The sequence below is a fragment of the Herpailurus yagouaroundi genome, unplaced genomic scaffold (assembly GCF_014898765.1).
Source record: "Herpailurus yagouaroundi ecotype Mexico unplaced genomic scaffold, PumYag 163, whole genome shotgun sequence".
NCBI lineage: Eukaryota > Metazoa > Chordata > Mammalia > Carnivora > Felidae > Herpailurus > Herpailurus yagouaroundi.
The window spans coordinates 12,044,677-12,071,399 of NW_024412404.1; the positions used below are offsets into that span (position 1 = coordinate 12,044,677).

The 26,723-nt window shown below is 43.4% G+C and overlaps 1 protein-coding gene across 4 annotated transcripts in view; it reads left to right on the forward strand.

Annotated features, from left to right (window-relative positions):
- The window catches only part of SGPL1 (sphingosine-1-phosphate lyase 1), a 59,742-nt gene that overhangs the window by 5,381 nt on the left and 27,638 nt on the right, over positions 1–26,723 (forward strand). For all 4 annotated transcript variants that reach the window (XM_040485277.1, XM_040485278.1, XM_040485280.1 and 1 more), the window contains exon 3: positions 20,461–20,626. In XM_040485277.1, the coding sequence (XP_040341211.1) occupies positions 20,461–20,626 (166 nt within the window). The remainder of the gene's footprint in view (positions 1–20,460; positions 20,627–26,723) is intronic.

Below are 26,723 nucleotides of genomic sequence, written 5' to 3' on the forward strand. Positions count from 1 at the left end.
TTTTTTTTTTTTTTTTTTTCTTGGGCCTGGGTTTGAAGTCCTTCTTTTTTTTATCCCCCCCCCCCCCCCCCCCCCAACCTCGGAACATTTGGCAATGTCTGGAGACATTCTTGGTTGTCAAACTTGGGTGCTAGTGGTCAGGGATGCAACTAAAGGCCCTACTATGCACACAGTCGTCCACTCTCGAGAATCATCTGGCCTAAAATGTCCGTAGTGCTTGGGTTGAGAAACCCTGGTCTAGGGTTCCTTACCATAGGTAATGGCATCTGGGTAACCCTTGAATTCATACAGGTAGGGGACTGAGTCTTGTCTTAGAGTTTAATGGGCCCGTTACAGTGTTACTTAGGGTTGTTTTGCCCATGGATGAAGTCCTGCTTTGGGATATGTATATTGGACAATATACAGCACAATCTTCCGTAACACAGTAAAATTGTAAGAAATGTTTTCCTTTGCAACATTTCTGCAGCACTCTCTTGATTTGGAAACAGTAAGCCTGTCTCCGTTTTGTGTTTTGGGTTCAGATGGAATGTTTCTAGACCTTAGAGCTTTATCTTTGAGCCTTGAATCTTTTTCAGGCATGCTTTCTTTCTGAATGTCTGATAGGATTTGAGCAATAAACCAAAAAATCGACACCAAAAGCTCATTTGTAGTATTTGAATCTGGCGTCTTATTTGTAGGATTGTCTAGAAGAAAGGGAAAATTCATTGGGACTGGTAGGACCTTTAAAATTTTGTTGACAATTTGAATGGCCCTCATAAGATAAGTATTGTTCCAGCCTTATTAGTAAAGTAAAACTTTAACGGCAAGTTTGATAATTTTTCCAGCTGTTGGTCTAAAGGAAGGAGGGGTTATAAATAGAAAAACCTCAGATCCCAGTTTTTGGCTTGGCTTTGCTGTCTGGGTGTCAGGAACTTTTAGTAACGTTTGCCTTCTTAACTAGGCTTTGCCCAATGTCCTGTTGCATAGTTTGTATACATTGGTGGCACAATTGGCCGTCATCGTGGGATTAAGAATTTTCTTTTTTAAAAAAAATTTTTTTTGAACGTTTTATTTATTTTTGGGACAGAGAGAGACAGAGCATGAACGGGGGAGGGGCAGAGAGAGAGGGAGACACAGAATCGGAAACAGGCTCCAGGCTCTGAGCCATCAGCCCAGAGCCCGACGCGGGGCTCGAACTCACGGAGCGCGAGATCGTGACCTGGCTGAAGTCGGACGCTTAACTGACTGCGCCACCCAGGCGCCCCAAGGGATTAAGAATTTTCTATGGGAATTGATTTATAGTGAATCAGGAAACATGCAGAACAGAATTACTGGGAGAAAAACCATGCTGTGGGGTAAGAGGAAATACGAGGCATCTGGGAAGATAGAGCAGTACAGGCTGAGTCATCAGTTGGATATATCGATTATCTCCTGGGAGCCTCCAGTAGTGGGACTGAGGAGATGAGAGGACTATTTACAAACTGGGCAGAGTCGAGGAAGACCAGTAGGGGTTGGCGAAACACCTCGAGGCCAAGAGCCGTTAGCATTGTTAGGCTTGAAGGGGCAAAGGTGCAGTAGTTTCTGGAACCTTGAGAGGTTAGCTGTAGGCGAGAGTGACCCATAGGATTTCTGCCACTGCCAGCCGGTAGCCCTGCAGGAAGGGAATCCAGGGGAATAAATACCTCAGACTCTGTCAAAATTTTCCCACCCTCTGACTCATGCTGGAGACTTTCGCTGGCCAAACCCAACCGGAAAGGGAGCCTGGGTGATTTACTTCATGGAGGGTAGCCCGTTGAGGCACATAGAGGTGGAAGGTTGGGCTGAGGGCGTGGAGGAACCAAGGGAGGATAGCCAGTGTGCTAAAGTTGAGGTCAAGTTAGTTTTGAAAGGCACAAGTGAGAAGACAGCTTGTTAGCAGAGTCTGGTAAAATGGATAGGAGATGGAATGTTCTAGAGAAGGAATGTTCTCGCCGATAACAGAAGGATAGATTCAGAGGCAAAGTGTCGCCACGGCTTTGGCAAGGCCAGAGCTGCTTTTTTCCAGAGGTAGCCTCAGAATCTTAATTGCCTCAAGGGCCTTTAGAAATCCTGCAGTCCAGCTTCCCTTTGCTCTGTGGAAATCCTTCCCCCAGTGCCGTGCCAGGGGTGGGTGTGGGATGCTTTCTCAGGGAGCTCTTGCCATTGTTGGACAGCTTGAATTGTCAGAAAGGTTTTCATTTCTCCAGATCACTGAACACATCCATTCGGGTTAGGTTTGGCTGCTTATGAGAGAAAAACTAAAGTCATGGCGATTTTTAAAAGGTAGAAAAAGACTTCTCTAAAGTAAGAGGAACCCAGAGTAGACAATTCGTGGCTGATGTGGCCATTCCTAGGTCTTTGAGGAGGTTCCCCCGCACACGGTGTGTCCCCTCCTGGTCCAGGATAGCCGTGCTGAGCTTGAGCTGTCAGGTTCATGTTTTCTCAGGTAGGAAGAGGAAGGGCAGGAAGAAGGGCTTGCCCTGCTTTTGGGTTGAAGGTGTTTTCACGTGGAACTTAGCATACATACACAAGACTGTATAAAGCACATCGCAACGTTTTAATAAAACAGTCATAACACCTATCCCCCAGGCTAAAAAATAGAACATTTGGGGTGCCTGGGTGGCTCAGTCGGTTAAGCGTCCCACTTCAGCCCAGGTCATGATCTCACGGTTAGTGAGTTTGAGCCCTTCACCGGGCTCTGTGCTGTCGGTGCATAGCCCGCTTCCGATCCTCTGTCCCCCTCTCTCTCTGACCCTCCCCCACTCACGCTCACTCTCTTTGTCCCTCAAAAATAAATAAACATTTACAAAACCCTTTAGAACATTTACCTCCAATCCCTGATGACATCTCCTTTCCTTCCCTCTAGGGAGAACTACCCTGATTTTGGGAATAATTATTCTCTTGCTGTGTTAAAGGAAAAAAAAAAAAGAAAAAAAGTGTTACCCCCATGTACACTTTCCCTAAGTTCAGTTTTGTTTGCTTTTTCACTTGCTGTAAATTGATTTATATGTATTTTTTGTGGTTTTCCCATGTTGCTCGGTGTTTGTGAGACTCCTCCATGTTGGTCTGTGCAGTTTATTGGTTTTAGGTCCTTGATTTTCACTGTTGCATAATATTTCATTGTATGACTGTCACAGATTATCCGTTCCATGATGGGCACTTGGGTGGCTTCCAGTTTGAGGCTTTTTTGAACATTACTGTTAGGAACTTTCTTGTATGTGACAGGGGGTCAGAATTGCAAGTTTTTCTGGGATTTAGTCCTCCTGGTGGAACTGCTGCATTATGACTTCGCCAGATAATGGCAGACTTTTCAGAAGAAGCTGCAACAGTTTATACTTCTAGCAACAGTATATGAGAGTTCTTGTTCCTACACAGCTTGGCAAAACTGGTATTTACAAGGCTTTTTTACTTTTTGCCAGTCCAGTAGGGGTGAAGTCTAATTGATTTCCAGGTGAATTCCCCTAATTACTAGTGAGGGTGAGTGTCCTTTTCAAGGTCTGTTGACTCTTTGGAGCTCCTGTTTTGTGCGGGCCTCTTCCAGCCTTATGCTTTATCAATTATTTGTTTCTCCTTGTAGTTCTATTAGATTTTGCTGTATGTGTTTTGAGATTTTGTTACCAGGTGCATACAGATTTAAAATTGTTCTATCTTACCCAGGAGGTTGTGCTTTTTATCTGACAGTGCTTTTTTGAGTTCATATAATACAGCTGTGTGAGCTTTTTGTCATGAAATGGGCAGATTGTAAATGTTTGAAGGAATGGCTTGCCTGTTGTATAGGCAGAAACTGTGGAACAGTCTTCCTCTTAGTCCATTCTTCGGGCACATTGTTATTTATGTGTCCTATTATCCCATGAAGTGGATAAATCACCTTTATTTTATTTTATTTACATCCAAATAGTTAGCATATGGTGCAACAATGATTTCAGGAGTAGATTCCTTAATGCCCCTTACCCGTTTAGCCCATCCCCCCCATCCCCCCTCCAGTAACCCTCAGTTCTCCATATTTAAGAGTCTCTTCTGTTTTGTCCCCCTCCCTCTTTTTATATTATTTTTGCTTTCCTTCCCTTATGTTCATCTGTTGTATCTTGTAAAGTCCTCCTATGAGTGAAGTCATATGATACTTGTCTTTCTCTGACTAATTTCACTTAGCATAATACCCTCCAGTTCCATCCACGTAGTTGCAGATGGCAAGATTTCATTCTTTTTGATTGCCGAGTAATACTCCATTGTATATATATACACCATATCTTCTTTATCCATTCATCCATCGATGGACATTTGGGCTCTTTCCATACTTTGGCTATTGTTGATAGTGCTGCTATGAACGTGGGGATGCATGTGTCCCTTCGAAACAGCACACCTGTGTCCCTTGGATAAATGCCTAGTAGTGCAATTGCTGGGTCATAGGGTAGTTCTATTTTTAGTTTTTTGAGGAACCTCCATACTGTTTTCCAGAGTGCACCAGCTTGCTTTCCCATAAATCACTTTTGAATTTAAAAATGAAGTAGAGGGGTGCCTGAGTAGCTCAGTCAGTTAAGCGTCCAACTTTGGCTCAGGTCATGATCTCACGGTTCGTGGGTTCAAGTCCCCCATCAGGCTCTGTGCTGACAGCTCCTCGGCTCCTCCTCCTCGGCTCATGCGATGTCTGCCCCTCCTCGGCTCATGCGATGTCTCTCTCTCTCTCTCAAAAATAAAGAAGCATTAAAAAAAATAATTACAAAAGAAGTAGAGTTTTCGGGTGCCTGGGTGGCTCAGTTGGTTAAGCGCCCGACTCTTGATCTCGCCTCAGGTCGTGATCTCTCGGTTCTTGAGTTCAAGCTCCGTGTTGGGCTATGCACTGACAGCACGGAGCCTGCTTAGAATTTTCTTTCTCCCTCTGTCTCTGCTCCTCCCCCATTCGTGCACTCTCTCTTTCCCTCTCTGTCTCAAAATAAGTCAACTTAAAAAAACATAAAAAAAGGTTCTTTTTTTTGAGGTATATCTTACAGTAAAGGGCACAAATCTTAATGGTACAGGTCAGTTATGTTTGCATATGTATGCTGTACTCGCTGCCCAGGTACAAAGAATGGCCAGCGTCCCAACAAGTTCCCTCGCATTTGGTACCCACCAAAGGTTATCTTTCTTCTCACTGTAGGTTAGTTTTGCTGATTTTTGAACTTTGCATAAATGGAAACACAGTTCACGTTATTTTCTGAGTATCCTGTTTGCTGAATCTGTGAGATTCAGCCATGCCCTTATATAGCAGTATTTTCTTTTTTTTTTATTTTTTAACGTTTATTTTTTGAGATGCCGAGACAGAGCATGAGCAGGGGAGGGGCAGAGAGAGAGAGGGAGTCACAGAATCCGAAGCAGATTCCAGGCTCTGAGCTGTCAGCAGAGTCCGACGCGGGGCTTGAACTCACGAGCCACGAGATCATCATCTGAGCTGAAGTTGGACGCTTAACCGACTGAGCCACCCAGGCGCCCCCGGGTAGCAGTAGTTTTAAAACTCATGGCTGGGTAGTTGCACGATGTATAAAATCCCACCATTTATTCATTCTACAGTTGACGAACATTTCTGTTTCTGGTGTTGGCTGTTTTGAATGACACTTCTACATTCTTGATTGAACATGTCTTTTGGTAAGCACAGAATTGCCAGGTCAGGAGGCGTACACTGCCAGACGGGTTTCCCGAGTGGTTGTCTGATTTACACTCCCACAAGGTTTTCTTAATATGTAACTTTTGCATTTCGCTTTCCAGCAACAAATCTTAAATTTCTGTTACCTGCACACTACATGTGGGAGACAGCATGGAAAACTCTTTCCTGAAGCAGGTTAGGCACTTCTAAAGTGTGAAACACCCTTCCGTTTCTGTCATTTCCCCGGAAGGTAAAAGCCTACTGCATTCTTATTTACCTCGTCCATCACTATTAATAAACATTTGACGTAAAGAGAGCAGAGTTTTCTTTTAAGGGCAGACGTTTAGATTTGCAAAGCCCCATTTGTAGCAGATAATTTGAAGGTAAAATCATAGTGCTCTGGAACTCTTTGGAGTCTAAGGAGCTGTTATAGTAGGTTTATACTTTGTGCTCCATATTGGGGAGACCTTTTTTTCTGGAGGCTTTTTGTGAAGGCATTTAAATGCACTCCTTTGAAATGCATTTTGGCTGATGGATCTAAAAAGGGATACATCAGTTCTGTCTTGAGTTCCAGTCTTACTGGTGCTGGGACAGGTGAGGCAAATAGAAGATTCTGTTTGCAAACTCTAACAGGAAGGACCAGAGGACAAAAACAAGAATGCCATGGGAGACCTGCTCCTTGGCTAGCTGCATTGCAGCCAGGGCAGACGAAGGCCTAAGGTTATATTGCCCAGCCCTTTTTGATAAGCTTGTGATTTCAGATGCTTTCCCAAGACTCGTAACTATAGCAGTCAACAGCAATCTGTCCAGATGCCTGAAATCAGCCTTATGATCTGTAAACATAAGTGGGTAACCAGTTTAGTCTTGTTTTGTAAGTAAGAGGACACTTGTAATCTTCTGATCGAATTAAATAGTGGAAGGCCGAGAGTTGATGTAACATGTGTCTTATTAAATGGAGGAGCAGCTCACTAGTCGCCGGCGTCTTACTACCATCCTCTGTAAGAAAACACAGTGTAGGGGTGCCCGGGTGGCTCAATCGGTTAAGCGTCCTACTTCTGCTTGGGTCATGGTCTCACCGTCCGTGAGTTCGGGGCCCTGCGTCCGGCTCTGTGCTGACAGCTCAGAGCCTGGAGCCTGTTTCAGATTCTGTGTCTCCCTCTGTCTCTGCCCCTTCCCCACTCACACTCTGTCTCTGAAAAATGAATAAACCTTAAAGAAATTTAAAAAATAAAACAAGAAGACACGATGTAGGCATGGGAATCAAACCACGTACAGCCTCTCCCAGCTCTATCTGTGGGACTTTGCTTGAGACCTTGCAAAGGTTACTTGTCCTTGCTGCTTACTGAAAAGGAAAGGGGAATGTTTCCTCACAGAGATTCCGATTCCTCAAATACTTAGTGTTTATTATCTGCGGTTGCTTTCTTATTACCTTACTGCACTGAATACTCACAGCAGCCCTGAGAGTAGATAGATGGGGGTATCTTTTTGTCCGGTGAACTTTTTGTTGAATTATAGCAATGGCATCTGTTTTTGCAGATGAGCAAAATCCTGCTGCATCGAGACTTAGTAATGTGCCAGAGGCCACACAGAGCTAAAATTAGAGTAGAAGCTTTTGATTACCATTCCAGACTTTCCAGGGCACCACGGCTGCCTATAGAACACTAGTAACAGGCCACTCGGTGATCCTACAGAAGTCGGGACGAGTGTCAGTTCAGCACGGCACTCAGAGGTGGCTGTCCCTTTCACATACCCTGGGTAGTGGCTGGAGTGTGTGTTTATGAGCTGCCAAAGGAGAAAGTGTTTTTTAAAAACGTCATCTAAAGGGGCGCCTGGGTGGCGCAGTCGGTTAAGCGTCCGACTTCAGCCAGGTCACGATCTCGCGGTCCGTGAGTTCGAGCCCCGCGTCAGGCTCTGGGCTGATGGCTCAGAGCCTGGAGCCTGTTTCACATTCTGTGTCTCCCTCTCTCTCTGCCCCTCCCCCGTTCATGCTCTGTCTCTCTCTGTCCCAAAAATAAATAAACGTTGAAAAAAAAAAATTAAAAAAAAAAAAATAAAAACCTCATCTAAAAATGCAGCAGTTAATAATTCTGTTTATAAACTCTTAAAAATACATACCATAAGACAATAGTGATCCACTTTGTCTAGTTTGTATACAATTTCTAAGTTAGTTTTAGATACCTAGGGTTGATTTCATTTGGAGTCCAAAGCTTTATTCTGTGTTTCTGGAATTGCAGAGTTTCTGCTGGTTTTTTGGCCCATATGGGAACTTGTTTTCAGAAAGGCTTTTGGGTTTTTGGGGGGTTTTTTGTGGTTCTTTTTTGTTTTTGTTTTTAAAGAAAGCCTGTGAATCTTAGGTGGTTGGTCTTAGCTACGTTTGGTAGACAGAGATGAAATTGCTGGGTCATAATGCCCCCCCCCCTTTTTTTTTTAAAGTGTACAGTTCATCAATTTTTTATCGTGTTCTCATAGTTGTGCAGCCATCCCCACAATCTCAGAACATTTTCAGAAGAAACCCCCTAGTTGTAGCACTTACTCCCTTATGTGGCTGCAGTCCCCGGGCCTGGAAGCCGCCACCCTGCTTGTTGTCTGCACATATCCTTATTCCAAGTGCTGCATACACACAGAATTCTACAATGTCTGGTCTTTCGTGATCAGCTGTTTTCCTTAGCATGGTGTTTTGAGGGGTCATCCTGTTGTAACATGGATCAGAATGTCGTTCCTTTTTATTATAGTGCTGAGGCTTTTCCTGGAGAATTTGAAGTAATGGATGCTAGTTCTCCTACAGGGAACACAGGAGTCTTGGGTTTACTTTACATATAATAGAATACTTCTATGATTCGTTTTAGAGAGGGGGTCATTAACCTGGGGAAGATGGACCCCAGTGATGGCTTTTAGGATGTCCTGAGCCCTTTGTAATTATCTTCAGGTTTCATTTTCCCCAGCATTTCTTTTGTGGGGAAGTTTGGGGACTGAGAGTTTTTAGCTTTTGTTAAAAGATAATTTTCAAAGGGTGCCTGGGTGATTCAGCTGGCTAAGCCTTTGACTCTTGATCTCAGCCTAGGTCCTTTTTTTGTTGTTGTTAAAAAAATTTTTTTTTAATGTTTTATTTAATTTTGAGAGAGAGAGAGAGAAAGTGTGTGTGAGCTGGGGAGGGGCAGACAGCGAGGGAGACTCAGAATGTGAAGCAGGCTCCAGGCTCCGAGCTGTCAGCACAGCACCCGATGCAGGGCTCGAACTCACGAGTTGTGAGATCATGACCTGACCTGAAGTCAGGTGCTTAACCGACTGAGCCACCCAGGCGCCCCTCAGCTCAGGTCTTCATCTCAGGATCATGAGTTCAAGCCCCACGTTGGACCCTATGCTAAGCAGTGAGCCTACTTAAAAAAAAAAAAAAATTCACAAAAGGTAAAATCATGACACTGAAACAAATATAAAATGAACACACATTAAAATTTTACTTTGCTTATAAAGAGGAAACCAGGCAGATGTTCTAACCGGTTTGAAAGAAAGGTCCAAAGAACAGACACATTATTTATTTATTTTTTTTATTTTTTATTTTTTTCAATATGTGAAGTTTATTGTCAAATTGGTTTCCATACAACACCCAGTGCTCATCCCAAAAGGTGCCCTCCTCAATACCCATCACCCACCCTCTCCTCCCTCCCACCCCCCATCAACCCTCCGTTTGTTCTCAGTTTTTAAGAGTCTCTTATGCTTTGGCTCTCTCCCACTCTAACCTCTTTTTTTTTTTTTTTTTTTCCTTCCCCTCCCCCATGGGTTCCTGTTAAGTTTCTCAGGATCCACATAAGAGTGAAACCATATGGTATCTGCCTTTCTCTGTATGGCTTATTTCACTTAGCCTAACACTCTCCAGTTCCATCCATGTTGCTACAAAGGGCCATATTTCATTCTTTCTCATTGCCACGTAGTACTCCATTGTGTATATAAACCCAATTTTTTTATCCATTCATCAGTTGATGGACATTTAGGCTCTTTCCATAATTTGGCTATTGTTGAGAGTGCTACTATATACATTGGGGTACAAGTGCCCCTATGCATCAGTACTCCTGTATCCCTTGGGTAAATTCCTAGCAGTGCTATTGCTGGGTCATAGGGTAGGTCTATTTTTAATTTTCTGAGGAACCTCCACACTGTTTTCCAGAGCGGCTGCACCAGTTTGCATTCCCACCAACAGTGCAAGAGGGTTCCCATTTCTCCACATCCTCTCCAGCATCTATAGTCTCCCGATTTGTTCATTTTGGCCACTCTGACTGGCGTGAGGTGATACCTGAGTGTGGTTTTGATTTGTATTTCCCTGATGAGGAGCGACGTTGAGCATCTTTTCATGTGCCTGAAGAACAGACACATTTATAGATTAAGAACATTAAAATGAGTACACAAATGCCACCCAAACTATTTTCTTCCATAGTGGAGAGGGAAGTCACTTGAACCTTTACCGCGTGGCAGGTTTTACGTGTTTATAGATGAAGAGTGGTTTGCATTGCTGTAATCATTTCCAACTTCCAGAGTTGTAAAATAGCTTCCTTAGAATCAGACTCTGGTAGCGTAGAGGGACGTCCTAGACAATGTATAATTTTCCATCGAAATCACACATTGTCTTCTGCATTTTTGATGATCAAAAAAGTTTAAAACTCTTTCAAATGTTAATTTAAATTTAGTGTCTTACCTCAGTTTAAAAAAATAGCTCCTTTGTGACTGGATTTTAAAGGCCGACTTGCCAAAGGGTGTTTTACATCAATTGAGGGCCGGTCAGAGACCCAGGGATTGGTCTCTGGTTTGTGCTTTTGAATAAGATTACATGTTCGAAATCTCCAGAGAGGTAGACTTTGCAACTGACTTAGGTTCCACTTCTGGGCATACACTCAGTGTTTCTTATCTCTGACAGCAGCAGGACTATTGACAATGGAGATTTCTATAAATATAATCTGGAAAGTCTAGGTATCTTCACTCAGGGACAAAGGTAGATAATCCTTTTAGTAAACTAAGTCTGGGAAGGGAGAAGCCCTCTGACTTCTTCCCCAACTGTGGTATACTCCGGGAAGTCAAGACTTCCCCTTTATGTGTGTAGAGTACGGGATTATTTCTGCTGGTCCTTGCTTGCAGTCTAAGGAGTTACCATTTGTAGTGCTCAGAGGATAGTGAACTTTTGTAATTTGAAGATGACTTCTGTGTATGTGCACACTGGGCTACTTACCATGAGAGACTGGGAGTTAAGGCCGTCAAGTTTGAGTAGTATCTTCTGCCCACATCTTACCGCCTTGCCTTTGGGTGACCATCTATTTAGCAAGGAAACCCATAATTGCTCTTACCTCAACATCCCTCAGCCTGTTCCTCTGCTTATTGAACTTGGTTTTCTGCATTTAGCATTCGCTCCTAGTTTAAGCTCCCCATGGTGCCTTTCTTGATGCATTACAGAAGACAGGGGCTCAGAATCCTTAGTTGACAGAAACCACAGCAGTCTTCACTTGATGCCTTGTCCTGGCCATGAGTAGATAAATCAAAAACTGATCCACCCGTTTGGCAGGTTTAGGGCTGTCAGCTTTTACGAGCTCAGAAGCTTTGATTTTCCATGAGTACACTTTAAAAAAAAATTTTTTTTTTTAATGTTTTTATTTATTTTTGAGACAGAGAGAGACAGAGCATGAGCAGGGGAGGGGCAGAGAGGGAGGGAGACACAGAGTCTGAGGCAGGCTCCAGGCTCTGAGCTGTCAGCACAGAGCCCGATGCGGGGCTTGAATTCACAGACTGTGAGATCATGACCTGAGCTGAAGTTGGATGCTCAACCGACTGAGCCACCCAGGCGCCCCATCCATGAGTACGCTTCTAATGACTTGAGAACATGGCATGTCAGTCTCCTTTCTGTCTCCGTGATGGTAAGGTGCTTTGCCTGAATAATCTAGGGCTAAGCGTAGGGCAGTTAGACTTGGTAAATGTTTGTGGAATAGTACCAAGCGTGTACCTCTGACTCTTGAGGCATGGCTGGAAGGGAAAACGTGGACTGTTAAGCTTGTTGAGGTGAACTTCTCAGATACCGGATCTCTTGTTTCACATAGTGGAGTTTTGGAGGAAGTATATGGTTTGCTCTTTACCTCCTAAGAAATGATGATTCAGTCCCTTCAAACATTTCTGTATTTGGTTTCATTGCTCGGTTCTTACTTCTTTAATGACCCAAGGGAGTTTTTCCTTGAGGCTTGTGATCTGGTTTTGCTGATAAACATTAATGCCTTTGAAGGCTCTAAAAACAATAGTGTTTTCTTACCTGTTTGCACTTTGAAATTCTGCAGAATGTGGTATGAAAGAGAACCATTTAATTAGCTTTGTTTTCTGTGTTTTTAGGGCAGAAGGGAAGTAAGAATGACTACACTAACTCTTCGGGGCCTCCTGTCCTTGAACTTCACTCCTTAACCTTAGTCCCGGGCTTTAGAGTACCATCTGATCGCAAGACATTAAGACAGTGGGTGAACTGGGTAAAACAGGTTTTTCTTTTCCTTAGCAGCCCATTCCTGCTTTAAAGCTTGGATTTCTGGCTCTTCTGGAAGAACTATTGAGTGGTGAAGTGTGTAGTTGTACTAGACGTAAAGAAAGTGGACGGAAGAGGAAAAACAAGTCCCTTTTTCTCTGCAGCATTGCAGGGTGGCAAGTTTTGATTTTCATTAGTGTTTGGCTTAAGAATAGTTATTAGCCAGGAGCAGTGAAGCGATCTTATGGATTGATGTGGCTGGGCCCTCACACTTCCAGGGATGCTTGGGGACGTCTTTTTACCCTCATCTAAAAGATGGATAGCCGCTGAGTTTGGTGACTGAGTCTTCGTGATATGTTAAGTCAATTATTGAGCGAGTCTTCTACAAAAGAAGGGGTGGGGAGGCTGTGTGACCTTTGGGTTTCAGCGTCTTCCTCTGTGAGGGATGGAGAGTGGTCATGTACTGGTCTTTAACCTGTCGGCCCTGGTGGCTGTGAGATGATGTATCTTGTGAGCTCATCAGAACGGTGCTGGTGTGTGCAGTCTGGTTACAAATACCAGCGATTCTGCTCCGCAGGTTCAAGTCAGTGGGAGAGATGCGGGAGAGGGGAGCCCGAATCCTCCCTGGGGTCTTACAGAGCAGTGCTGAGTAGATGCGGTACTTTAATTACTTCATTTCAGTTGAGTAATTGTTGGGTTCTTACCACATTAAAAGTAGTGTAGGACATACAAAAATTGTGTTGTTTGTATTCTAATCCGCACTTGGTACCATAAGAGAGGTCACGTGTGAAAACAGTTACTTGGCTATTCTCCCCCACCAGGGTTGAATGCTTTGCTGCTGGGACAGATGAACTCACAGTGCAGTTGGCCAGTGCAGTTTGGCCCTGACTGACTTGAGAAATAGCCCGAATGGAGGCATACTGGATATCTGGCATAGTAGAAATGCAAAGAAGTCATTGTGCTGTGATAGGAAGGTGAACCTTTAGCAGAAAAGTGGCTTTCCCAGAATCCTGATTTCACAGTGACTCCACGGTGATACCGTGAGGCGTCACTGTTGTGAGTTTCTCCTTTCTCCTCCCGTGAGAGACGGACTCACGCTTGGACTCAGGTCTGCGTGTGGCCAGCAGCCCTCATTTGCACAAGCGAGCATTTCGAGCGGCGCAGGGTGTTACTGGACCCAAAGGAAGCTGGGGAAACTAGCTCCCGGGTGCTTTGATTTTGACCAGAAAACCTTAGCCGACTCTGTGCTGGGTAATAATCGACTGAACACGGTTGCCACATCTTCTTTGGCAAGGAATCTGTGTCGCTGTGGCAGTTCGGAAATTATTAGTAGAGTCCGTCAGCCTGACAGTGGGAATGTTTTTCTTTGATCTTTAACCTGCTTTTCTTTGAGGTGGGAGGGGCAGGAAGGGGAACCTATGTTGGAATAACTTGTTGCTTCCTCTGCTGGGCCTCACAGCATTTGGTTTTCTTGAGTTCTCTTCTTTTAGGTCCGACTCCTCCAGCAAATGTTTAGATGTGTGTAATATTGTGAAGCCCTGAGAGATGGTTCCAGACATCTTGGAATTCAACTCTGCTCATGAAGTCCTGTGTTTTAGTTCTGACTCTGCTACTGAATACTTTGCTGTAGAGCAAACTTAACCTTTCTGATTTCACTTTGCACCACCTAGGAAGTGAAACTGTTTATTCTATTGTTTTTAAAGTTTTTATTGCTATTTTATTTTACATTTATTATTTTTTTGAATGTTTACTTTTGAGAGAGTGAGAAAGCATGCACTCACACACACACGCGCGTGAGTTGGGGAGGGGCAGGGAGAGAGAGAATCCCAAGCAGGCTACACGCTGTCAGCGCAGAGCCCTGTGCGGGGTTTGGTCTCATGGACCTGTGAGATCGTGACCTGAGCCGAAATCAAGAGTCGGGCATTTCACGGACTGAGCCGCCCAGGAGCCCCGAAACTGTTCATTCTTAACCTGAGGACCATGTGAGATTATAAAGTATGAATAAAATAATATGAAAGCCATTGAAAACTTTAAGTTACATAAATATTACTAAGTATTCTCTACAAGTAAATTAGTGCTCCTGAGTGCTTCGCTCTTTCTTCTGCATGTTTGTCATGGCCCCTCTAGCCTTCTCTCAATTTAGTCCCTCTGTGATCAGGTGGTCACGTAATCTTTGAGTTTGGCAGGGGAGAGAAAGTTCTAAGTGAAGCAAACAAGTGATCTCTGATCCTTATAAAATAGCACCACGTGTACAGTAGGTGCTCGGAAAATCATTGTCGAGTGGTGGGGAGCTTCAGTAGCCGTGGGCATGTGCTGCCGAGAGACCTCCTCTTACGGGTGGGGGTGTGGGAGGCAGCCCTGGGGCCGCCGCATCCGCCCAGATGCCATTGCTCGTGAATAAAACGACTACAGACGGTGTGCCCTGGGAGGTGCTGGAGAGAGGATTGTTGTTATTTGTGTTAGCTCCGAGGAGGGAAGCACCGTCCGCTGTGGGCCTGGAAATGTCTGCCAGATGGTTTTTCTCTCTTGGTGCTATTCAGTGTTTCTTCTGGTATAAATTGGCAATGAAGAAATTCGACATGGAAAAAATACCCCTGCCTCATTGGCAGTTGATCAAGTGCGGTGCTAGTTCTCGAAGGAGTTTTTTGGGGGAAGAGGTGTGGGTAGTGCCACGGTGGGAACTTGCTTGTGGAATCTTGTGCTCTTGAAGTCATTTAGGGACGGGAAGAGTTAGCAGTTGTTGGGAATCGCCTTGGGCTGGTACCAGTAAGGAAGAAACTTCTGCATCTCTTTGACTGACTTGTTTCATCACATCATAATCCTGGCCTCACAGAAATGTGAAGAGAATAAATCATAAGTGTAAAAAGTGCTGAGACCTTGTACGCTGCACAATACCTCTGTGTTAACAGCCTTCACTGCATTACACAACCACCTTCTCTAATTAAAGAAGCCGGGAATACCATCGCTGAGGCACTGCTTTTAAACCTGAATGTCAGGATCCATTTAGAGGGATCAATTCAATGGGTCCAACATCTAAAAAAAAGAAAGTAGACATAGGAAAAAAAAAAGTGCATCACAAGTAATAAGGTGTTAGGTACAGTATTCTGGAAACTTTTGTTTTGGTTCCGTATCTTTCTATTGCTATGTGTGTAGATGGTTGTAAAATGGTTTCTGTGTGCCTGTATTGGAAAGGTTTGAAATCCCGTGGTCTAACAAATAACATGTCTCAGATTTTCAGAATTTGTAGACTTCCATTGCTGTGTTACTTTTAGGAAAGTGTCTTGCTCCCTTGAAGTGATCTGGGGGTTGAAAGAGTTCACACATGATTGGGAATAGCACGCCACCAAGCTCCCATGAATTCTTGCAGCTGCCTTTTGTCTAACAATGATTAGGATGATTGAGTACTATTTCGATGTCTTCCAGGCATCAGCTAAAACCTAAACCATTTGATTAGACATGGAATGAGTAAGAAGAGAAAGTCTGTGTAGTGTACTCGTCCTTATTTGACAGTAGCTTCTTAAAAGAGTTAATATTTTGAATCCTCCTACCACGAAGGTTTGTCTTTTCTTCTTTAATATTATGCTTTACAAAAATTTACGGTATTCTTTGTCACCATTTTACATATATTCGGTGGGCAAAGTGTTCTGTTTGTTTTTATCAGAGGAATACGTTCCCAATTTGATGACAGACTGGAAAGAAGGAGTACCGTACTTGGGGAGTTTTTACCAAAACCACCGTTCTCTTAGGGGTCGGAGATAAATGCCCACACACCCCCACAGATACGCACAGACACAAACACAATTTATTTATTCTGTGACTGTTATTCTGTGTCCCTTTTTCTAGATAAAGAGTAGAGGCACAGCTTGGTGAAATAATTTGCCTGGCGTTGCACAGCAAGCTAGTGGCCTTTGTGGATGACCATTCAGAGTTCTTGTGTTTACAGAGACAGTATGTAGGTTAAGTTGACATAAACAAAAGCTTGAGTATTGTAATCATTAATATATATGCAGGTGTATATAGACAAAAAATGTACTTCTGTAAGCAAAAAGACACGGTGGGAAATAGTAATTATAACTATATTAAGTTTCTGTGCTGTTTCTATGTAGACCTGTTTACCTGTAGTCATGACCCATGCATACAATTTTAGTTTGTTATGATCTGTGCAGTACATCCAAGGTAGATTCTGCCAAGAACATAAATTAGGAGAAGGAAACCCTAGGGATAGCACTGGAGGGTAATGTGTTAAGAGATCCTCTGTCCGTGAACACTTAGAATGAGGAATTGAAGGAATACTGAACACTGAGTCAGGAGGCTTGGGTTCTGACAAGCCTGTCTGGATGGGCCTGGGCATGCTGTTTCACTTGGGGGCTTCTGTTTTATAAAGTGCAATTGTAGGCTTTATCTCTAAAGTTCCCTTCAGCATTTAGATTGTATTCTTCCCTAGGGCTGGAGTATTGCATCAGGATCCAGCCTGGGGTTTGTGCTGTTTGCAAGGCCCCAAGGGACTGCCTCATCCTTTTTTCCAAGGAGTTAGCACACCTTAGCCCACAGAGCCCTATAAAGCAGTGAGCCATTAGTGCTGTGAGGTGCTTATTCGTTGGGGACTGAGCCTAGGTTGTTTGTAGTAACCTAGAAGGACCTGGGACCGAGGCCAGGAGATGTAATTTCCGTGACCAACTAGTTGCCTACTCAAAAAGCTCACTAGGACCTATCCAAATACAGTATCATTCTGTCTTTGGAGTAGGAGAATATAGAAATATCTCTCTCCTTAAGGAGATGTGGTTAAGGACTTGGAATCTAAGGACTCCCATTATCTTCTTATAGCAGTTGGCAAGAACATATATTCTTGCTGGAAGTAATTTTATAAATATTAGCGAGGAATGCCTTCATATCTTAATAGGCTTTTTAAAAATTGACATAGTTTGCATTTGCTGATTCTTTGCTCTCTCCCTAATGCTAATTATATTACTCTTTGTTCAGTGCTAAGAAAAGCTGAGAATATCTACGGGCATCTTTTGACATGGGTAACCTCGATTTTCTGGGTTAATTAGGAACTAGTACCACCAGAGGAAAAGCTGATCTGCATGATTATTTCTTCCATCATCCCATTCATACACACTATCTATCTATCACTCTATTTATTTATGATTTTTTGAGTAGGACCCATGCCCAATGTGGGGCTTGAACTCCTGACCCTAAAACAGTTGCAGGCACTTCCGCATAAGCCAGTCAGGTGTCCCATATAACTATTTAGCCATCTGGTTAGATCATAGCCTTAACAGCAGAAGATTCTTTATGATGATGGAAATCACAATACATCTTTGATGATGGTAGAGTCCTCCGGTCTTCCTCAGGTCCTGACCAGCACTGTCACTGCTGTGCAGGATTGAGGTTGTTGATAGCAACGGCGGGCTCTGGGGAATGGCCAGGAGCTATGAAGGAGTTGCAGATAAGCTGTGTTTCCATGGATAGCCCTCTAGGGAAGCCAGCACTTGCCTGATGTTAATGACCTTATACCGGAATCTAATTGCCAAGGATAGAAGTGTTTTCAGTAAACATTTGTCGAGCACCTGTCCTCCTCCTAAGCTTTCACACTCCTACTAGAACATTGCATGTAGATCTCTAACAGGCGCATAACTCAAACTAGTATCATTATCTTTATCTCAAAATCTCCTTTACCTTCTTCAGCTTCCCTTTCTCTTCTAGTCTACCATGGTTTAATGGTGACACCACTTGCCCAGTCTCTCAAACATGAACTTGAAAAATTGGAATTACCTATATTCTTCCCACTCCTTACTTCTATATGCCCTACTTACTTCCTGTATCTGTGAAATTAGAAAACCCTGTTTGTTACTACCTCCAAAAAGCATTTTTAAATCTGTGCTGCTTTTTAGCCCCAATGTCATGACTGCAAACCCAGTTTATTTCTCCCCTAGACTGCTTCAGCTCCTCTTAACGAAAATTTGTGTCTCTGACCTCTGGCTTCCTTCTCCTCGTCTCCCATCAGGTTGTTTAAAAAAAAAAAAAAAAAAAAATTGCTCTCCTGATTATCAACCCATGCCTTTTGTTTGCTGCTGTTCTGCAATTTGCCTTTTTTTTACACTCAGCATTATGTTCTGGAAAATTGTTAATGTGGTTTATTCAGATCTTTTTTTTAAATACTGCATAGTATGAATACATAAAGTGTGTGTATTATAGATTATTTAAACATTCCTCCATGAATGGACATTTGGGATATTAAATTTCATTGTTATAAAGAATACTGAAGTGAATGTCCTTGAACCTGTCTCTTTGATATGTAGATATCAAAAAGGGGAGTATCTGGGTCAAAGTAAGTATGTTTAAAATGTTAATAGGCAGTGACAAATCACTTTACAAAAACTGCCTGTCAATTTATATACCCACTGTACATGGTTTTTTTGGTTTGTTTGTCTTTTGTTTTTAAGACCATTTCTAATCTTTCTAATCTGGACCTAGTGTACTTCTCCCAGTCTCTGTTCTCCAACTGACATGTTCACTCATGCACTTGGTCCCGGTCAGCCACTATCCAAGTGCTGTCTGGTGTGGCCTGTGTGCTCGGCACTCTGCTCTGTGTTGCGGACCTAGACGTGCTGAGACAGATGGGTCCCTGTCCTCCTCTCTGCTCTTAGACCATGCTGACTGTTTTTTGCCATCCCTAGACTTTTTTTTTTTAATGCTTTTGCAGCTGTCGCTCTCTCTTCCTGGTATGACTTCTTTTTTTTTTTTTTTCCTTTTAACTTTGCCAAGAGAATTTTCTTTGATAGATCTTTTAAACCCTTTGAACCACATTTTCCCCACCTCCTCTTAGGTGAGTTCGATAGGCCTTCCTTAGTGGTCTCTCTTAGCACTTTACTTACATCCTTTCTGTAGTATTGATCCTAATGAGTTTGAATGATTTGAATGAACATTTGTCAGCCTGTGTATGTTTGCATGTGTGTACATATATATGCACACACACACACACACGCACACACACCTCTTTCCCATTAGATTGTAAGCTTAGTGAGGGCAAGACCTTGTGATGGTTACCATAATGCTTCCCCAGCTTAATGCCTTAAATACTGATGATCCTTTGCAAATGTTGAATAAGTGAATGAATAACAAACTATCAGATGAACTTGTTTTGTACAGGGCACTGTGGGGGCTTATAAATATGATTAAGATCTGATCAGCCTTCAAGGACCCAACCACGTAGTCAGGGAGATAAAAAACAGATGAGTAGACTGACTGCAGGGCACATTGTGATAAGCTCTGTGTGGAGTCGCAAGTGACTACCTGAGGAGAATTTAATGGGAGAGATGAATTTTCATGAGCGGGTCATGAAATTTTCAGGAGTCCAGATGAGAGGACTTTATTCTTGCTTGTGCCAGATATTGTGAGGGATACACATAATGATAAGAATTTAAGAGTTTCGTAGTCAAGGGGCACCTGGGTGGCTCTGTCAGTTAAATGTCTGACTCTTCATTTCAGCTCAGGTCACGATCTCATGGTTTGTCGGATGGAGTCCCACGTTGGGCTCCATGCTGATAGCACAGAGCCTGCTTGAGATTCTCCCTCCCCACCCCCCCCTTCTCTATCTCTTTCTCGAAGTAACTAAACCTTTAAAAATTTTTTTTAAAAAGTTATGAAAAGAGACTTTTGCAATCAAGTTGGGCTTGAGAGCAGAGATTGGCAGACTGTGGCCTGTGGGCCAAATCGGGCCTGCCGCCTGTTTTGGTACAGTCCGTGAGCTAAGAATGGCATCTTACATTTTAAAAATTGTTTTTACAAAAAGAATACTTTGTGATCTGTGAAAGGATATGCAATTCCAGTTTTAGCATCTGTAACGAACTCTTGCTGGAACAGCCGTGGTCACTCATTTCCCGCCCTCCGTGGTGGTGTCTGTGCCACCAACGGCAGAATGGAGTAGTTGTAACAGAGACTGGCTGACCTGTGACGCCCGAACTGTTTCCTCTCTGGCCTTTTACAGAACGGTCTGCCCACCCCCTGCGTTAGCAGATGGGAGAGATTCCAATAAAGTAGAGAGGAAGAGAGAGCCCTTCGTATCCAGCGGATTCGTTTGAGTCAAGAGTGGGACAATGAGCACTGCAGTCAGAGTGAAGCTTTAGAGCTGAAATGATGCAGCTGAACCATTTATTTTATAGACAAGGCAGAAGATCAAAACCCTTGTCAAAGTCCACCTGACTCGGAAGCAGAGCTTTGAGGACTGTAGAGCATGATAAGAGTATTGCCGGGGTGGGGCCAGGTCACGAACGGCTTTGCCCTTGAAAAAGGAGGGCCGCAGAACAGAAGTCCCTTCTCTCTCTGAATGTAATGTTCCTTTTTTTTTCCCTTGTATTTCTAGAAGGCTTTTGAGCCCTACCTTGAGATCTTGGAAGTATATTCCACAAAGGCCAAGAACTATGTAAATGGACATTGTACTAAGTATGAGCCCTGGCAGCTGATTGCCTGCAGTGTCGTGAGCACCCTGCTGATAGTCTGGGTATATGGCTTCGTCTTCCAGCCAGAGAGTAAGTATACCGCCCCCTCCCGTCTGGAAAGGTCGAGTGGAGTTTCACCAGCTTTAGAACTCATGGCTGATGGATTGGACTAATTTCTTGCCTTTGGTTTGGTTCTGATTTTTATTTTTTAAAAAATTTTTTTTTTCTCAACGTTTTTTATTTATTTTGGGACAGAGAGAGACAGAGCATGAACGGGGGAGGGGCAGAGAGAGAGGGAGACACAGAATCGGAAACAGGCTCCAGGCTCTGAGCCATCAGCCCAGAGCCTGACGCGGGGCTCGAACTCACGGACCGCGAGATCGTGACCTGGCTGAAGTCGGACGCTTAACCGACTGCGCCACCCAGGCGCCCCAGGTTCTGATTTTTAAAATCCGTTTAGATAGGAAGTGGGGCATTGTCTTCTGACTGTAAAATTATAATAAGGTTGTCTACATAAAGTTATAATAGCTACTCGACTGTAACTATTACTAGTTTTGTTGATTTTTCTGGATCTGCAGCTTACATAAAAAGTCCTGAGAAATTAGTTGTTGTAAGGATCCACAGGTATCTCAAAGTATGGCTTAAGCCTTTCTCATGTTTAGTTTCTTGCCTGGAACATAATTGTATTGCCCAGAGTTCCCCAAGCAGGAATTTATTACTTTCATTTTAGGCCATCCTTTCACTACAGATTGTGTGAAATTGGGACAGCACTGTTGCAGTGACCATTTGAATGTCTGCTGTGTGCCAGGCACCGTGCTAGAGTCCGGGGATAGCGACGCAGGTTATACAGGGTCCCTGTCCTCTTGGAGTTGAACTTCTGATGTCAGGGGACAGACAGCACACTTTGAGCTTCCTGGGTAGTGACTCAGGGAGCCTAAGGGACATAGTGAAGAGGAGGTCCCTTCTCTGGGAGTGCAGGAAAGGTGAGAAGTGATGTGTTTGCAGATCTGCCATCCTTCCTAGGGTCGCACCCACCCTTCCTCCCCTGCCAAACCTGGTTGCGCGTTCCCTCCTTGTGGATTGTTTCCTCCTGCAGGTTGTGCTTGGTGAGTGAAGTAGGAGTGGTGGGTGTTTCTGTAACACTCCTCTGCACCCCGTCCCCACCCGTAGCAGCGGGTGCCTGAATTAATGGGATTAAAAAACCCAGTAACATTGAAGAGGACTGCTTGTCATTTCTCACTTGTTTAAAATTTCCAGGACCCTTTGCTTCCCTGATAACATCTGTTTCAAGGGGCTCCTTCACTGTACTGTTTCTGCTTTCCTCTTCTTTCCCCAGGAGAGTTAATGTAGAAGCCACATTCTGTTTTACCCGCTTGCCCTGCAGAGAGCCACTGAGCTGTTCTAGTAACAGTGAAGGGTTATGGCGTAGTAAACATTGCACTTAAAGTGGAAGCGAGAGTTGATGCCCTGTCTCAATCGTAGTTCACTCCAGCTTTAAAAACCCTGCCCTCAGTTTCGGCTCCTGGTCCTTGTAAGATTTTCCCTTAAACTCTGATGTATGGGACTGGCTAACCCTTCTGCCACATCTGCTCCATGGTTTGGAAGGGGACACACAGAGACACAAGGCCCTGTGTCTTTCTGCTCAGGCTTAGCCTGTCCAGGGAAGCATTCTGTTCAGTGGTGCCCACCATCTTGTCTTTCCAGGTGAAGCAGTCTGTTGCAGAGGACTCTAAGGAGTAGCAATAAATACACTTCCCTTTCTTTCTTTTTTATTGTGATTAAAATGTATGTAACGTAAAATTTACTATTCTGTGCATTTTCAAGTACATTCAGTTTGTGGTGCAACCGCTCCTACCATCCGTCTCCAAAACTTTCTCAGTACCCTGAACTGAAACCCTGGCCCCATTAAATGATAAGCCCCCATTAGCATATTTCCCCCCAGCTCGTGCCAGCCGCCACTCTAAGTACTTCTCCTTTTAAGGTGGTGCATTTGTATAAAGCAACATAAGGTTAGAAGTCTTGAGATTTATATTTCTTTGAGATTTATATTTCTTTGCTCTGATGAGTATGAGCTTCAGGCATTGACTCCCAGCTTTACTTCTGCTGGCCACGGTGCCTGCTTGCATTTTGCTTACCTGGTGGTAGAAGCATGGCCGTCTTAGGTCCTGGTACTTACCTGCCTTTAATGTCGCAAACAGAATATGCTGGCTTCTGTGCACTCTGTGAGAAAACTACTAGTAGCGGCGTGTTTGTGGTATGTGCCATGTAAATCTTTGTAAGCCCAACTCCACATTATTTATTTTTAAAAAAATTTAAGTAGGCTCCATGCCCAATGTGGGGCTTGAACTCACGACCCTGAGATCAAGAGTCACATGCTCCACTGACCAAGATACCCAGGTACCCCTGAAGTCATTTTTTTTAACTTTATTTATATATTTTTTAATGTTTATTTATTTATTTGAATTTTTTTTAATGTTTATTTTTGACAGAGAGAGAGAGAGGGAGCGAGCATGAGTGGGGGAGGGGCAGAGAGAGAGGGAGACACAATGGAAGCAGGCTCCAGGCTCTGAGCTGTCAGCACAGAGCCCGACGTGGGGCTCGAGCTCACGGACCATGAGATTGTGACCTGAGCTGAAGTCAGACACTTACCCGACTGAGCCACTCAGGCACCCCATGAGTCGTTTTTAATAACATGTTTTTCTTATTACGAAAGTAGTACATGTCCACTGCAAAAAAGTAGGCAATACCGATAAGCCATGAGAACAAAATGAAAATCTTGCTACCTAGAGCTAACCACTATTTACATATGTCTTTTTCTACATTTAAATCCAGTTGAACCGTACAAAATATCTTTTGTAGGTCAAAAGTTTTGAATGTCAACAATTTCATATAGTTTCATACACAGCACTTTTTATTTTGTAACTTATAACTTGAATTTTAGACACAGATCAAAATGTCTTCTCTCTAGAGGTTGGAGATAGTCTTGATAAAATTGCCGTGTTTTCAGTACCTTGCTCACATAGGGGAATTGTGCTTACCACTGAACAGTCGAGTTATTTTTAGCATATTGCCCCAGAGGAGTCTAAAGTCTGGACTAGTGATAAATTCTGCTGATCTTCAAACTCTGAATACACTTCTGAGAGGAGAGGATAATTCTGCAACACAGGATGGATGCTGCTACAGATAAGAACAAGAGGCTGTAGGAAGATGGGGGTGGGAGTGTGGCCAGGGGTCAGCAGCCCTCTACGGTGTTATCTCTTCCCTAATTCTGCTCTGTGATTATCAGCTCATATCGCTATAACTTGATGTTGATTTAACTGTGGGGTTGTCCATAGTTCATGAATAGGAATCAGAGTTATGTGGTGGGAGGAGGTCATAACACTCCCAGTTTCTAGCCTTGGCACCTTAACTAACACCCATAAGCTCTCTCAGCCTGTTTCCTCACAGTAAAATGAGCAGAAGTACTACCCGCCTTACTTAGTCATAGGGTAATATGAGTATCGAGAGGCATAATTTGAAAGGAATCTGTAAGCTGCAAGGAGCTATACGTTGTTGTCCTTGCATTGGCACTTACTATTTTATTACCTTAAGACACTATAATTACTTTTCTTTATGGTACCTCTGGGGACTTTTACTTTTGAGATTATCTTTTCGGGTCATGACCACATGATCTTTTCATTTCTAATTTCTGCATCTCCGATCTTACATTTCTGTTCTTTCTACCTGTACTGTTAAATCGCACGCAGAGTTGAGTCTGTCCTCCCCGACCCAGCCACATTGCTGTACTTCTCAAGGGACTCCTTTTTGCTGAGTTTTAGACCTCTTTCTGTCCCATTAGTTATTTATTTCATCTGTTAAATAAGGGAATTGTTCTGAATTTTTACAGCTTTAATACAGTTAGGAATATCAAATAACAAGCAGCTTAAACGTCCAACGCTAAATTACATGCATTCGATGGACTGTTATGGTAGTATTTAAAACTATGTTTAGGAAGCGTTCTTCACGTAGAAAATTCTGTAATCGAGAAGAGGGCACGGCGTTGTACATGCTCTAGGATCACAGCTGTGTACTTCAGTGTGTAGAACTTAAGAGTGGAAGGAAGTACAGTAAAACCTTGGTGTGCGAGCATAATTTGTTCCAGAAGCATGCTTGTAATCCAAAGCACTTGTATATCGAAGTGAATTTCCCCATAAGAAATAATGGAAGCTCAGATGATTCGTTCCACAATCCAAAAACATTCATATAAAAATGAGTATAGTACTGTAATATAATACAAAATAGAAAAATAAGCAGCCTGCACGTTAGAAAACCTTCGTGACTGGTGTGCGGGAGACAAGAGAGAGGAGGGTTATTGTGTAGGACAGCTTTCACTATCACTAACAGAATCACTGCTATCTGTTGACTCAATGGAATCTTTCTTTTTGTGCAATTTTAACAAGGAACCTATCCAATGACCTAGAATAAAGCAGAGCATTCCTCAGCTCACTCTTGGAGGGAAAAGCAAAGGGCCGTCCATAGGTGCTTTGAAATGACAAAAAATACACTAGTGCCAGTTGTGGGCACCTTTGAATGGTCTGAAAAATCACCGATTTCTGCCAAACACTGCGGCCTGAGACCGTGCATCCGAGCATGGGAGATGATTACCCACAATCCTGCAGAGAGAGAAAGAGAGAGGAAAGAACCATTGGTTCAGTTGTGATCATGTGACATTGGGCGTCATGTACTGCTCGTATTGCAAGACATCGCTTGTTTATCAAGTTAAAATTGATTAGAAATGTTTGCTCGTTTGTGGAACACGCGCAGAACAAATTACTTGCAATCCAAGGTTTTACTGTCTTCCAAAGTGTAAACAAAATAGCAACTACAAACAAGTGATTTCAATCCCTTTGTCTTCTTATTCAGTCTCAGACTCAGTTACCTGCTTTGCTCCAGGCATTGACAGAGTATTGGCTCCAGTGCTGGGCCACAGAGGGCAAGGTGGAAAGACAGGCCTGCAACCCAAGCAAAACAACTAGTAAAGATGCAAGGTGTCCTGTCATCAGTGCTAACAGAAGGCACAGATGTAGTCTATGCTTGTCGGAGAGAGTTCCACTGGCCGGGGAAGTTGGAATGCCCACATCTAGAAATGTAGGAGAAGTTCATATTCATTTCCTGCCTGCACAGAAGCTAGGTCTAGGTTCCTTATAGACTCATTTGGGATAACTGAGAATTCCTGCTGTGCATAGAGTCCTGGGTGTCTAGGGCTAGGAAAATTGAGGCTTCGGTGTATTTATTTATTTTTTAATGTTTATTTTTGAGAGAGAGACAGAGGCAGAGTGTGAGCAGGGGACGGGCAGAGAGAGAGGGAGACCCAGAATCTGAAGCAGGCTCCAGGCTCTGAGCTGTCAGCACAGAGCCCGATGTGGGGCTCGAACTCACGAAACGTGAGATCATGACCTGAGCCAAAGTTGGACACTTAATCGACTAAGCCACCCACGTGCCCCTTGCTTCAGTTGAAGTCCGTGCTCCATCACTGATGTGATCTGTGGCCTTGAGCAAGTTATTAATGCTTGATCCTTAGTTGCCTTTGGATGGTAAGTAATGCTTTCTGTATTGAATCTGAATTCATTAAAAGTTATGATGGTCTGTTTAGATGCCATGCACTTACAATTATTATCAGAATTCCCTATTTGTCCTGTACTCTGCCTGACAGGGAGTCCGATTGGTGTCCGTGATACTGAAGCCCTTTTTAGGTCCAAAAGATGTTGAAATGCTGTCAGGGTGTATGTTGAATGAGAGACTGGAGCATAGATCCTGAAGAAAAAGCGTGGCTTGGTCATTTGTTTTGGGGAAGGGAAGAGAGCTTTTGGGCATCTGAAACCTCGGGAAGGTCACCAGCTCTGAAATGATGTTATTCGACCCACCATTCTGCTTCTGGGAATTTATGCTCTAGGCACGCGCTGACGTGCGCAGTACCTGTTGCAAAGTTCTTGTTTCACTGTTGTTGGTAATAGGAAACACCAGAAATAACCTAACTGTCCACTATGAAGGAGCAGGTTGAATCAGTTATGGTGCATCCATATGGTGGAATATTTTAGAGCTACAAAAATGAGCGAGGAAGCTCTGAGCTTTAAGAGAATATTCCTAAGTAGAAAAACAAGGTCTAATACAGTTACTAGAGTGTGCTACCTTCTGTTTAAAAGATGAG